The sequence below is a fragment of the Bacillus rossius genome (assembly GCF_032445375.1).
Source record: "Bacillus rossius redtenbacheri isolate Brsri chromosome 4 unlocalized genomic scaffold, Brsri_v3 Brsri_v3_scf4_2, whole genome shotgun sequence".
Classification (NCBI taxonomy): Eukaryota; Metazoa; Arthropoda; class Insecta; order Phasmatodea; family Bacillidae; genus Bacillus; species Bacillus rossius.
This window is the reverse complement of record NW_026962011.1, coordinates 21,088,173-21,102,015: the sequence shown is the minus strand read 5'-3', so window position 1 is coordinate 21,102,015 and position 13,843 is coordinate 21,088,173. Positions and strand designations below refer to the sequence as shown.

At 42.8% G+C, this 13,843-nt stretch overlaps 1 protein-coding gene across 3 annotated transcripts in view; it reads left to right on the top strand.

Moving 5' to 3' along the window:
- The first annotated feature begins 1,905 nt into the window (after nt 1–1,905).
- The window catches only part of LOC134542337 (protein FRG1 homolog), a 64,356-nt gene continuing 52,418 nt past the window's right edge, over nt 1,906–13,843 (top strand). Inside the window, exons 1-3 of one of the 3 annotated variants that reach the window (XR_010076778.1) lie at nt 1,906–2,657; nt 2,780–11,000; nt 11,121–11,865. Coding sequence is in view for 1 of the 3 variants with exons in the window: in XM_063386489.1 (XP_063242559.1) it covers nt 10,954–11,000 (47 nt within the window). In the remaining 2 variants the exon portion in view is untranslated. Of the gene's footprint in view, nt 2,658–2,779; nt 11,001–11,120; nt 11,866–13,843 lie in introns of those variants that run through there. The other 2 variants (XR_010076779.1, XM_063386489.1) reach the window with 2 other exon arrangements.

The window sequence follows — 13,843 nt, the reverse complement described above, 5'->3', positions numbered from 1 at the left end:
CAGACGAACACATTAAGCAACATTTGAGTGACAAAACAGATAAAACAGAAAACCACAACGATGGTAGCACAGAATAACACAGTATGTTTTTCAAAAGACAACATTTGCGACGTTTCGGGAGAGCGATCTATTCCCTTCTTAAGGCACAAACAGACTGAGGTTTCTCATGACATACAGTTTTAATAGTAAAAGTGTATACGTCTGAAACTACATCCTGAATTTTTTTACCTATTATTTAAAATGTTTGTTGGTAGAAATTATATTTAATGAATTACATTGTTTTTCAAATTCGCTTAGATACTGACTTTCTTTAAACAGATTTGTATTTTGATTTGTTTTATGTGTATATTTGTTTACACTTCTATTAACAAGGCACGTGTATAAATGCAGAGAAGCTTACTCAAAAGAGGAACCTGTTTCTGTAACAATAAGTATCAAGAGCGTAGTAAAAAAAAGGGGGGGGGGGAAGTAGGATCGCCAGATTTGTTTAGACAAAAAAAATTATTTTACAAAATTTACAATGGCAGGAGTTTCAAAAGCACTTAAGGGATCGTCAAATAGCCTAAAAATTTATTTTCAAGAATTATCTTTGTAAAAGAGTTTCCGGAGGAGGGACTGGCTTCTACCCTCCCCTTCCACAAATACTGTCTACACCCATGGTAAATGTGTAAACAAAATCACATGTAGTTACACGCACTAGTACAGGATATACTAAAAAAAAGTGAATTAAAATTTAGGAGACCGTAATATTTGATAGTTGTACTTATAATATTATATGTCAATAATTTTTCAAGACATGTGATGATAGCCTACATGGAGTACTATAGTCTGAAACTATGTATTTGTACTGTTATGCAATAATCGTACACTCACGCCTGTAGCATAAGGAATCACCAGGGCCGCCGATAGGGGGGGGGGGCAAAAGGGGCAAATGCCCAGGGGCCCGGTAGCCTTAGGGGCCCGGGCGCCCGGCTGGGAAGTGGAAAATAAATGGCTGGAAAAACATTTTCCCCCTGCTATTAAAACATATTGTACTATATATATATATATATATATATATATATATATATATATATATATATATATATATATATAATTGTTTTGTGTGTTCCTAAAACTACAGTCGATAACCCATAACCTAACCGAGCAGTAGGTACTTGTAACATTCAGTTCACACCAAAATACTTGCGTAGTAGCAGAAATGGGACCGTTACAGGGTCGTCGGAACAGGGGGGGGGGGGGCACTGGGGCGAGTCGCCCCCGTGCTGTTATGCATGGGGAGCGAGAGTAGCATTTGCCCACCTCCTTTTCCTAGAATAAATGTTTGGTCCTAGTAGTAGAAAATCAAATTTATGATTGTCAGTATGCTGTAAAATGATTGCAAATTCCGAGATGGTATTTTATTTAAATTGTACTACATCTACTGTCAGAGTAGTATTTAATACATACTACGTCATCAAATTCTTTAAATGGTATTGTGCCGGAAATTAGACATTTCGTCTCCTTTTTAATTTTTTCTATAATTTTAAAATTATTTGGGGTGTCTTATTTTTTTAATTTATCTGGTTGTTAATGGGGGTGATTTACTTTTTGTTAGGCCGGTGTACGCCACGGATTTAAACTTTGTTGCAGTGGACCGAAGCCCCTTCCCAGGGGGGCCTATCTGATATTTTGCTGGCTAATGTGGACATGGTCAGCCCGGTTGAGATTTCTCCCGCCTGCAGTCACGTCCCGAGTTTGTTATTTTAATTCCCTGCATGACCAAAACTGCATCGAGCAGCTCCTGGGCTGCAAGCTGCTACCTTGTAGAGGGCTGCTGAGAATAGCATGTCTCGTCACGAAGCAGTCTCCAGTGGAGCTGCGTTCCCACCTTAGTGGCTATTTCTGCCCCCCCTTCCTCTCTCTCCACCACACTTTAGTTCTGAGAAATCAAGCTAGGAGCAGTGACCGGACGGGATGATGACCTGATGCAAAAACCTTCTCCCTGGTCCGACAGACACATCCCCGACATCTAGCGGAGGAAAAAGTAACCGCGGGCCTGGTCGCCAGCGTGCAGAGCTTACCCTCATGACACCTGGTGGCAAGTCAGCTCACCGCCTCAAGTAGTTCCCCCTTACGCCGCTAGAAAGCAGCGTCGCGGTGCCATAAGGCACTATGCTTTCTTCTCGCGGCCTGTAGAAGTCGATTGTTCGTTGCCTTCGTTTCGGTCCGGTAGAGAGCGCGCATGTCGTGTTGTTGCCACGCCCGCCTCGGGCTCCTTCGGAAACTTTCGGCTTAGAACCGAACCTTCCCCCTCCTTCCTAGGGCTTGAGCGCCCGTTTTAATTAGAAGTCTCGTCCGCCACCGCGGGCACTTAGTTCTCTGAGCTCGGCTACTGACCACGTGTTCTCGGTTTCCTCTGCGCTAAGAGGCTTTTCGCGGGAACGGCGATTTTCGGTTGCACAAAAGATGTAGTCAGTTACTTAAGGGATGTGATCCCATTTGTACAGTAGCCAGGCAGAGGTAGTTTTTAGAAAAGTCATGCGTAGTTAAATTTTTTTTATTTATATTTAATTCAAAAAATTCTGGTTTCCTTCGCGCATCCGCGGATTCTCGGTGCGCGTCATCCTGATGTCGGCGCGAGACACCTCGCGAGCCCTGTTTCCACACCCTGTTTGGTGAGTAATCCGTTTTTTTTTTTTCTCTCTCTCCCCAAATTCCCGTTGTTGGCTTTCGCGCCAACTGTGTATGACTGTCTGGACGCAGGTCTAATTCGTTTTGAATTTGGGCTGTGTTTCAGACAGGGTCGAAGTTACGGAGGGAGAAATTGCCCCCGCATGATCTTCGGGACCTTCAGCTGATCCCCCCCCCCCCCCTTGTTAGAAGAGTTTGGCCCGCAGTCCGAGGTCATCCTGGAAAGACCCGGGTGAAATGAGATATATATTTCTTTTTTCACTTAAATAGAAGGAACTAAAACAAAGATACCAGCGAGCAGTGCTTTAAGGACGTCATCCTCAAGAATCTGTAAAATCGAGGAAACTCATAAATATATGTAATTGTTGGGACATTCAAATTTGGTTCAATTTTTAAATTTTTGATTATGTAATAATTTTTTGTTAAGGTGTAATATGTATTATTTTAAATAATCCTGGAGCGCCCCCCTTTAACTTTGTTAATTACTAAGATTTTTATTGTCAGGTTTGAATAATACGAACACAAAATTCCTTAATAATAAACCAGGGAACCTATAGACCAAGCTACTTGTGTAGTGTTAATTTATTTATGATATACCTTCTTCCCTTAAAAGATCCACCAGCTCCCAAGTTGCTTGTGTCAGGGAGATCCAAATTATCTTGTTCTCCACCTCGTGCCACCTCTGGTCAATAACTTTATTTTTCTTATTTTTCTTACCCAGCAAGTTTCCAAGGCTCTTTTTAATTAATTTAAAATAATTTAATTTTGAGGCACGAGGGGCGTTACAATTGGTATCAGAGCGTGGTTTGGTCTATAGGCATACCTAAATAAAGTAGGCATACCTAAAATAAAATATTAAAAAAAAAAAATTAATTAATTTTTTGTGAAACCAATTTGTATTTTTAACATTGTAAACTGATCGCTGGTACACCCGGTAGTTATATTGCTTTTCTATTTTAAAGTTATGATTGAGTTTTAAAGTCACGTGCGGACTTAGTCTGCGCGCGGCGCAAGAAGTCGCGGCGTCCGGTCCGCTAGCGGGCCGGCAGCGAGACGTGGCTTATCTCTCGCCTCAGCTGGCGTTCCCCCCCCCCCCCCCCCAGCCACCCGCTCGAGATAGCGACACGCCCTTAATCTGTGGGTGACGACTCGGCCCTGTTCCTCCCGCACACCCCTCTCCCTTGTCCATCGTGGCAGACGACCTTGCGAGCGGCAGGTCAGTCCCCCTGTTGACGTATACAGGTTGGCAAGTCAAACTGACAGGGGAAGTTCGCGCAGTTGTTTGAGTAGTACGGCGACTTTATACGCAAATAAGTTTGGGCACATACCCCCCCACCTTGAAAGTGTGACTTACTCCCCGCGCATTGGGGCTATTTGGTATTTGATATTAATATAGGAAGCCTTATGAGGTATTTAAAATTAAGATAGTTGTTAAGGGAGGAGTATTTATGGTGTACGTTTGAATCGTACATGTGTGTTAAATTTTTGTTTTAATTAGCAGTAATTTACGCCCGAGCAGTATGTTTAAGCCGGAGTTATTGCTGTCAGACGAGCTGACCTATGAGTTACAGCTACGCAATTTGCCCTCCAGTGGCAATGTCCAAGTCCTCAGGAAGAGGCTCAGGGCCGCCCTTCATGATGGCGTGCCCACTAGTGTATCGAATTTAGATTTAGATGTAACTGAAGAATTCAACCTTGCTTGCGCCAAGTTTTATGATATATCGGCTTTCGTAAGCTATCTAGATGTGGAGGAAAATTTACCCAATGTCGAGCGACATATAGTCAGGCTAAAACATGTTACCCGACGTTTGCAAAACCTGAAACAGCTTTCGGCAGACCTTCTCCATGGAATTTATATAAAAGAGGTAGAACGATGTTTGCAACAGACGGCAGGTTTCCATTCAAAATTGGCGGCGAGAGCAGCCGTTTTGGAAGACACACGACGCAGTCAGCATTATGTGGCTGAGGCACAGGCTTTAGGCATCGATTGTCCCGCCTTCCCGGAAGGGGACGCTCCTAGCTTGCCCCTGGGAGTAGAGCAACCCGACACGCGACAATCAGAAGTGCGGGCGACGGTAAACAGACAGGAGACGGAAACGAGCAGATTACCAGACGCAGCCCCTGACGCTCAGCCACTAACGTCGTTTCCAAATCAACCGATGCCCGTATCTACTACTCATTCAGAGCCGCTTGTGCAGTTGACGACAGCGGCGACAAACATTACAACGGGTCATGTGACAACCCACCCCGTCACTAGTGTGACATTTTCACAGGGATTACCAACCTTGGCACAACAAATGACGCAACCATACCCACCAAACATGTTTTTCCCGAATCCGACCGCTCAGGGCTATTTTAACCCTTATGCGCAATTTCAACCACAGTTTCCTTCATGGCAAACCACCCCACTTCCGAGTGCTGGTATTCTGCAGCCGCCACTCACAACGCCCCAGCTCACTCCACCCCAAATCAGCCCCTCGGGTGCGACTCGGGAACAGACTCAGTCGCACCCGGTGCCACAAAATCAGCCTTCACCTCAGCCGGCAGGAGCCGCCGCTCAGCCCCACGACTCAGTATTGAGGAGCACGACAGCCCCAGAAACTAGCTACAGTTTCTATGGAAAAATCACCCATCCTGTAGAAAGGCTACTCAAGGAATTGCCAGAGGCGTCGGGTCTGGACGCACACAAACTAATTGATTTCCTTCGGGTCTTATTAAAGCTGCGACAAAAGGGAGGGATTCCCGACAAACAAATTTTTGAAATTGTTTACCCATACACCCAAGCTCCCTTAAGTGAGCGGATCATGGCAGCCATTGAGAATGACCTCACTTTCGATGAGTTTCATGAAGACGTTTTAAATTTTTGTATACCGAGTAGGCTACTCACAAACATCCGGTTGGAGTGGTTTAACCGACTGCAGCAGCGTAATGAAGCCTTGCCAAATTACGTGGCTGACATACGCGAAGCCAACCAGGTACTCAGGCTAAAGGTTTCCGAGAGAGAGGTCGTGAGTACGATTCTAGACGGTTTGAACCCAGCGGAGCGCTCGCGCTCAGTGTTCCAGGCACGCCCCCAAAATTATGATGAGCTAGATAAACTTTGCGTACACGCCACAAACATAGAATACGCTGATTTTCAGCGAAATAAACAAGCCACATTCGCTAGTCAACAAGGTAGCAGCGCGGGAACGGAGCGCAGTAATTCGCAACATAAGAATGCAGCACAGAAACATCAGGGCAATACATTTTTCTCTTCAAGGCCACAAGGGAGATATCAACAAAATACACATTGTAATTTCTGTAAAAGAGACGGGCATTCCCTGCCTCAGTGTTACCACAAAAACAACAAACAAAATGGCGACACTCCAAAAAAACGCATAACGCGGTGGCCCGAACAACCTTATTTAGGGTCACCGAAAAATTCTAGTGTTAAAAATTTTTCTTATAAGTGGGAAGTTCAACTTGCGCCAAGTAATGGCAGTACACAAGAAACACCATTACACAAAAACAATAATCCTAACAACAAGGAGTCCAGGAATAAAAGTAACAAGCGAGGTCACAAACATAAACAAAGAAAGCACAATAGCAGGAGAAATAACAAAAATAAGGGAAATGGTAATTCAACGCTCACGTACTCATGTAAAACGTGTGTTGATCCTACAAATAAGGGCAAGAGAAAATGCCACCAAATTTTTGGCAATATTCCTACAGTAATTCCGTATGCAGTAACAACGATTGGCGAACACACTGTACCGGGACTAATTGATACGGGATCAGCGCGCAGCCTAATTTCTGGGCAGTTGTTTGACAAGTTAAAACAGAGCAAATTAATTCTAAGGACTGAGACCACTAAGTTACAATGTTTCACAGCTTCAGAGCAGCCATTAAATATTACGTTAGCAGTTGTGATCAAGGTGAAGATTGATTTATATTCATGGAATTTCCCATTTTTGGTGTCTGATCAACTTGCCACAGACCTAATATACGGGTCTGATTTCATTGCCAAGACAGGTCTAATCATTAATCTTCAGGCGAAGAATTTCGTTTTCAAATTCAACATGGGTAATCCTATTCCTTGTGGGACCCCTGAACAAATAGTTTCAGTTCCGGCCGAGCCAACGGCAGCCATCTTGGATCAGGGTAACACCACTTCACACGAGCACCTTAATACACAGCAGCGGGCCGCCATTGATAAATTATGCAGTACTTTTCCAGATGTCTTGACTAGTAAATTAGGTCGCACAAAATTAGTCGAGTACCAAATTGAGTTAGCGGATAAAATACCAGTGAGATCTCACCCTTATCAATTTTTAGGCCCTAAGATGCAGACGATGCGCAATCATGTTCAGGAGCTTTTAGAATAAGGGGTAATTGAACCCTCGACCTCCGCCTACAGTTCCCCAGCTTTTCTGGTGCCTAAGGGCAAGGATCAACAACGATGTGTAATTTATTACAGAAAAGTTAATGAGAAAATAGTCATACAAAACATACCTTTGCCAGACCTAAACACTGCTTTTCATTGGTTCAGTAAGGCCAAATATTTTAGTGTGTTTGATCTAAATTCTGCTTACCACCAAATTCCCCTTACTGCGGATTCAAAACCCATCACAGCCTTCTGTGTCCCTTGGAACTTTTACCAATACACAGTAGTACCTTTCGGACTTGCCACGGGAGCCCAAGTACTAACTCGACTCCTGGATCAGATACTAGGAGATCTAAAATTCAAAACAGTGTACAACTATCTAGACGATGTCGTCGTATATTCAGAAATATTTGAAGAACACATCAAACATTTAGAGGAAGTCCTAAGTAGATTTCGTAAGGCGGGGTTAACTGTCAACACAAAAAAGGTTAAGTTTGCAGTCCAAGAACTGTCTTTTCTAGGACACCTGGTTTCTAGCAAGGGAGTCACCATTGATCCTTCACGTACACAAGCTATTCGTGATTTTCCGCCTCCCACAAACCCTAAGGGTATTTCACGTTTTATTGGTATGGCAAATTTTTACTCAAAATATATTCCTAATTTCGCTGAGCACGCAGCACCACTAAATACGTTGCGTAAGAAAAACACACCTTTCACATGGGGTCCGGAACAAGAAAAAGCTTTTAATTTCCTGAAACAGGCGATTTCTACCCCGCCTGTACTCCGCATGGCAGACTTCACCAAACCTTTCATTTTACAGACGGATGCGTCCAGTGTGGCTATTGGCGCAGTACTGTCACAGGAAGTCGAAGGCTGCAGACAGCCTATTGCGTTTGCATCGCGGACACTTACCCACGCCGAGAGGAAAGCCTCCTCGATCTACGAATTAGAATGCCTCGCCGTGGTATTTGGCATCGACAAATTCCGACAATTTATAGAACACAGGGAATTCCTGTTGGAGACAGATAATCAGGCATTAGCCTGGCTTTTGGCACACCCGAAACAATTAGGGAAACTCGGGCGATGGATTGCAAAAATTTCCTCTTTAAAGTTCAAAATCCAACACATTCGTGGCACACAGAACATAGTAGCGGACACACTGTCGCGCATGTTCGAAAATCCAACTCAGGCTCCGCCCGAAGGAACACCACTCTTATGTCAAGCCCTATTGACAGAGTTTCCGTTGGCATTTCAGGATTTACAGAGCCAGCAGGAAGCTGATCCCCACATTTCCAGTATCATTAAACTTTTTAGTTCAGGAACGGCGCCAAAATACTTTAGGATGTCTAAGGGGCTGTTACAAAAACGCACCCCCCAATCAAAAACATACAAAATTGTGCTCCCACAAAATCTGCGTGATATGATTTTCCATTATTATCACACCTCGCCGGTGGGCGCACACCTCGGTATATATAAGACCATTCAGGCTATCCGACGTCATTTAGTGTGGGACGGCATGCACAAGGACATCACCGAGCAGGTGAAACTATGCAAAATCTGTGCGCTGAGTAAGCCACCGCAGAACACTCGTTTCGGTTATTTAACATCAGATGTGGCCGAGCGCCCCATGCAAAAGATGTTTATCGACTTTGTCGGGCCTTTCCCGCGCTCAAAGACAGGAAACACTATGCTGCTGGTGTGTATCGACGCCTTCACAAAATTTGTCTGGCTCATCCCCATGCGAAAAGCCACCGCAGAAAACACTGTATCTGCGCTACGTAATCAGATCTTCAAGACGTCGGGAGTCCCGTCTATAGTAGTTTCAGACAATGCAACCCAGTTCTCGGCTAGGATTTTTAAGAACATGTGCTTCTCACATGGCATTCTGCACGTCACAACCTCGCCTTATTATCCACAGCCCTCGCATGCTGAGAGATTCAACCGCAATCTCCGGTCTGCTCTAATAGCTTACCATGCGCAGGAGCAGGATAAATGGGATTCGAATTTTGTGTGGCTGCAAATGGCCTTTAATTATGCACATCATGAAGGACACAAAAGTACTCCTTTCGAACTCATGTTCACTTACCGACCTAATACCCCTCTTTCAAATCTTTGGTCTTTGAATGACCTATTGCCCGATGATCCGAGAGACATCAGGGAGATTTGGAGAAGAGCTCGTAAAAATCTCAATCTGGCTCATGAGAGCAGAAAAAAGAAATACAACGAAAACAGATATCCTAACCCTTACAGGGTAGGCGATTTTGTGCTTTGTAAGGCACACCCACTCAGCAAGGCAGTGGATAAGTTTTCCGCCAAGCTGGCGTACCGCTGGAGAGGTCCTTTTCAAATACAGCGATTTTTAACGCCAGTTACGGTTAGCCTAGCTGACCCCAGTTCAGGAGAATTCGTGACCAGAGCGCACATCTCCCATCTAAAGAAAACACAGGCTGACTTAAAGTAGATGTGTTTAAATTTCTTTCCCCTAACATAGGGGACTCTCTAATATTAGGCATGCCAGAAATCCTCGAGGTCTTAAAAATCCATGGTACTAGAAATAAGAATGCTAGCTTTACGTTGTATTAGTTTTAAGTGGCCACTTAGTTAATAAGCTCTTAGTTAATAAGTTTGTTTAAGGGTTATCGATATGTTGTGCCTGAGAGGCGGACGCGTCTCAAAGGTGTTAGAATATAAGTAGTAGGATACAGGCGAACCTGGTACTAGTTTTACTGAGCAGTGTAAGTGTTTTTTTCTTCCTATATGCTCCGCATTCAAGTGGGTGAGTATGTGCCAGAAATTAGGCATTTCGTCACCTTTTTAATTTTTTCTATAATTTTAAAATTATTTGGGGTGTCTTATTTTTTTAATTTATCTGGTTGTTAATGGGGGTGATTTACTTTTTGTTAGGCCGGTGTACGCCACGGATTTAAACTTTGTTGCAGTGGACCGAAGCCCCTTCCCAGGGGGGCCTATCTGATATTTTGCTGGCTAATGTGGACATGGTCAGCCCGGTTGAGATTTCTCCCGCCTGCAGTCACGTCCCGAGTTTGTTATTTTAATTCCCTGCATGACCAAAACTGCATCGAGCAGCTCCTGGGCTGCAAGCTGCTACCTTGTAGAGGGCTGCTGAGAATAGCATGTCTCGTCACGAAGCAGTCTCCAGTGGAGCTGCGTTCCCACCTTAGTGGCTATTTCTGCCCCCCCTTCCTCTCTCTCCACCTCACTTTAGTTCTGAGAAATCAAGCTAGGAGCAGTGACCGGACGGGATGATGACCTGATGCAAAAACCTTCTCCCTGGTCCGACAGACACATCCCCGACATCTAGCGTAGGAAAAAGTAACCGCGGGCCTGGTCGCCAGCGTGCAGAGCTTACCCTCATGACACCTGGTGGCAAGTCAGCTCACCACCTAAAGTAGTTCCCCCTTACGCCGCTAGAAAGCAGCGTCGCGGTGCCATAAGGCACTATGCTTTCTTCTCGCGGCCTGTAGAAGTCGATTGTTCGTTGCCTTCGTTTCGGTCCGGTAGAGAGCGCGCATGTCGTGTTGTTGCCACGCCCGCCTCGGGCTCCTTCGGAAACTTTCGGCTTAGAACCGAACCTTCCCCCTCCTTCCTAGGGCTTGAGCGCCCGTTTTAATTAGAAGTCTCGTCCGCCACCGCGGGCACTTAGTTCTCTGAGCTCGGCTACTGACCACGTGTTCTCGGTTTCCTCTGCGCTAAGAGGCTTTTCGCGGGAACGGCGATTTTCGGTTGCACAAAAGATGTAGTCAGTTACTTAAGGGATGTGATCCCATTTGTACAGTAGCCAGGCAGAGGTAGTTTTTAGAAAAGTCATGCGTAGTTAAATTTTTTTTATTTATATTTAATTCAAAAAATTCTGGTTTCCTTCGCGCATCCGCGGATTCTCGGTGCGCGTCATCCTGATGTCGGCGCGAGACACCTCGCGAGCCCTGTTTCCACACCCTGTTTGGTGAGTAATCCGTTTTTTTTTTCTCTCTCTCCCCAAATTCCCGTTGTTGGCTTTCGCGCCAACTGTGTATGACTGTCTGGACGCAGGTCTAATTCGTTTTGAATTTGGGCTGTGTTTCAGACAGGGTCGAAGTTACGGAGGGAGAAATTGCCCCCGCATTATTTTCGGGACCTCCAGCTGATCCCCCCCCCCCCCCTTGTTAGAAGAGTTTGGCCCGCAGTCCGAGGTCATCCTGGAAAGACCCGGGTGAAATGAGATATATATTTCTTTTTTCACTTAAATAGAAGGAACTAAAACAAAGATACCAGCGAGCAGTGCTTTAAGGACGTCATCCTCAAGAATCTGTAAAATCGAGGAAACTCATAAATATATGTAATTGTTGGGACATTCAAATTTGGTGCAATTTTTAAATTTTTGATTATGTAATAATTTTTTCATAAGGTGTAATATGTATTATTTTAAATAATCCTGGGGCGCCCCCCTTTAACTTTGTTAATTACTAAGATTTTTATTGTCAGATTTGAATAATACGAACACAAAATTCCTTAATAATAAACCAGGGAACCTATAGACCAAGCTACTTGTGTAGTGTTAATTTATTTATGATATACCTTCTTCCCTTAAAAGATCCACCAGCTCCCAAGTTGCTTGTGTCAGGGAGATCCAAATTATCTTGTTCTCCACCTCGTGCCACCTCTGGTCAATAACTTTATTTTTCTTATTTTTCTTACCCAGCAAGTTTCCAAGGCTCTTTTTAATTAATTTAAAATAATTTAATTTTGAGGCACGAGGGGCGTTACAGTATATTTAATATTTTGGTTCGGAAACTCATTAAATAGCACAATTTTGCTTCTAAAATTCCAAAATTTTCCGGAGGAGGGTCCCCGGACTCTATGACTGAGGTAAGTGTGATACATCTCTTCGCCCCCCCCCCCCCCCAACTAATGAAAACGTTCCGATGTCCCTGGAACGTTATAAATAATTAATGTGTATTACAAATGTTTCAATGTAATGAACGTAGTTCAGTGTGTTTGATGTTTTCGAAGTAATAAAATTGATTATTACTTTACATTATTTTAATAATATTTACATTCAGAATAAATTATTATACTTATGTATTTTAAACACTCATATAATAATGCAATTTCTGATTACCATTTAAGATTTTTTTGTTTTTTTAGTTATATATACATCAAAATTAATTATTATTTGTATTTTGATGGGATTAACAATGTAAAAGTGCACTGAGATAATACATGCTAATGCTCTTTTTTTTTTTGCGTAACTAGGAAATCCTTATGTATGTTCAAATGAAGGATGAAATTTTACGATACCAGATATATTTATGGTATAGGCCTACGTAGTAGTGGTATGCAAAACAATAAAAGGAAGGGGGCCTACTACCCCAGCTGCCCAGGGGCCCATAAATTCTCTCAGCGGCCCTGGGAATCACTACAAGGCAATCTGATGATGAGAAAAGATACAGTATTGAAGTTTATGGACCGAGTCGTAAGACACTATATTCGTATTCCAGAGAACATAGGTTCAAATCCCGACTGGTAATTCTCATATCATTTTGACGTGAAACGTCTAAAAAATCACAGTGAAACATATGGGTACCAGAAAAAGTCTGACGAAAAGGTGTGTATCATCTTGCTTTAACATTTTTCTAACTATATAGGCTTCGGCCTGAGACGCACTTAGGTCTTCTATATCTATACCTCCCAAATACACTTGTTTTAATTTAGGTTCGGAAAAAATTTCTGTTCAGTGTAGCTCACGACTCAGATGTGATAGCGCGGTGATTCGTGTGATTGTGTATAGAGAACTGACAACACTGGGCAATACAGATTGTACGTATGTTCAACAAAAAACATTAATTTTGATATTATGCCTTCGGTATCTCATTTATCATATCACAGGCCGATGTTAAACAGAATTTTCGTCGAATATTAATTGAAATTAATAGTAAGCTACCATTTAGTGTCTGTTTTGAATTAAAATATTAAGTACGTAGACAATGTCTCGTTTTTATTATTTTTATTTTAAACTATTATACTAAAAGTGACTCGCTGACATAGAAGTTTCACTTGAAACCAACGGCCGTGAGTCTCGATATAGCCCCGCCGATTTTTTCTAAAAAAATTGGTAGGATGGTTCCTTACTGTAGGTCATGGCTAATTCCTTTTATATTGTTGCTCTACTGTGGCGTTGTGTTTTGTTGTCTGCATTGACCTCGCTATTAATATGTTTACGGACAAGCAAGCATTTCAGAATAAGAAGAAAAATAATTTCGAAAATAGCCTATTCTCCTAGTAAACAAATATAAAATTGATTTCTGGCTTTCATAAATTGATATTCTGAAATGATTTCGTTGTCATTGACGCAGTTAAAATATAGGCCTAATGTCACAAGTACTTAATCAATAAAACTGAAACAGAAAACGCGAATCGCTCTCACTATTCCGTATTCACATTTGTGATTGTTTTGATCTATTCTCAATGGCAATTGTTTTTCTGTACATATATATGTTAAAATATTTTTCTAATCGTTTTCACAGCACATGCTAAAAACATAATGCTGTAATCACAATACCCTGTAACAGCCCCGAGATGACAAAAACACCACCACAGCCATTAAGAAGTAAGGTTGTAGTGAAGTCAGCCCACGAAAAGTGTACCTACCCCAATAGCCCATCAGAAACATAATGTGGGTATTATTAAAGATGTAGTAACGTAAACATTTTTTGTGAAATAATTCATGCTTAAGTTTAGTTTAACGTTATTTTGATAGACAAGACGTAAAATAAACTCAATTGAATTGCCACCTCAGTACTTTAGATG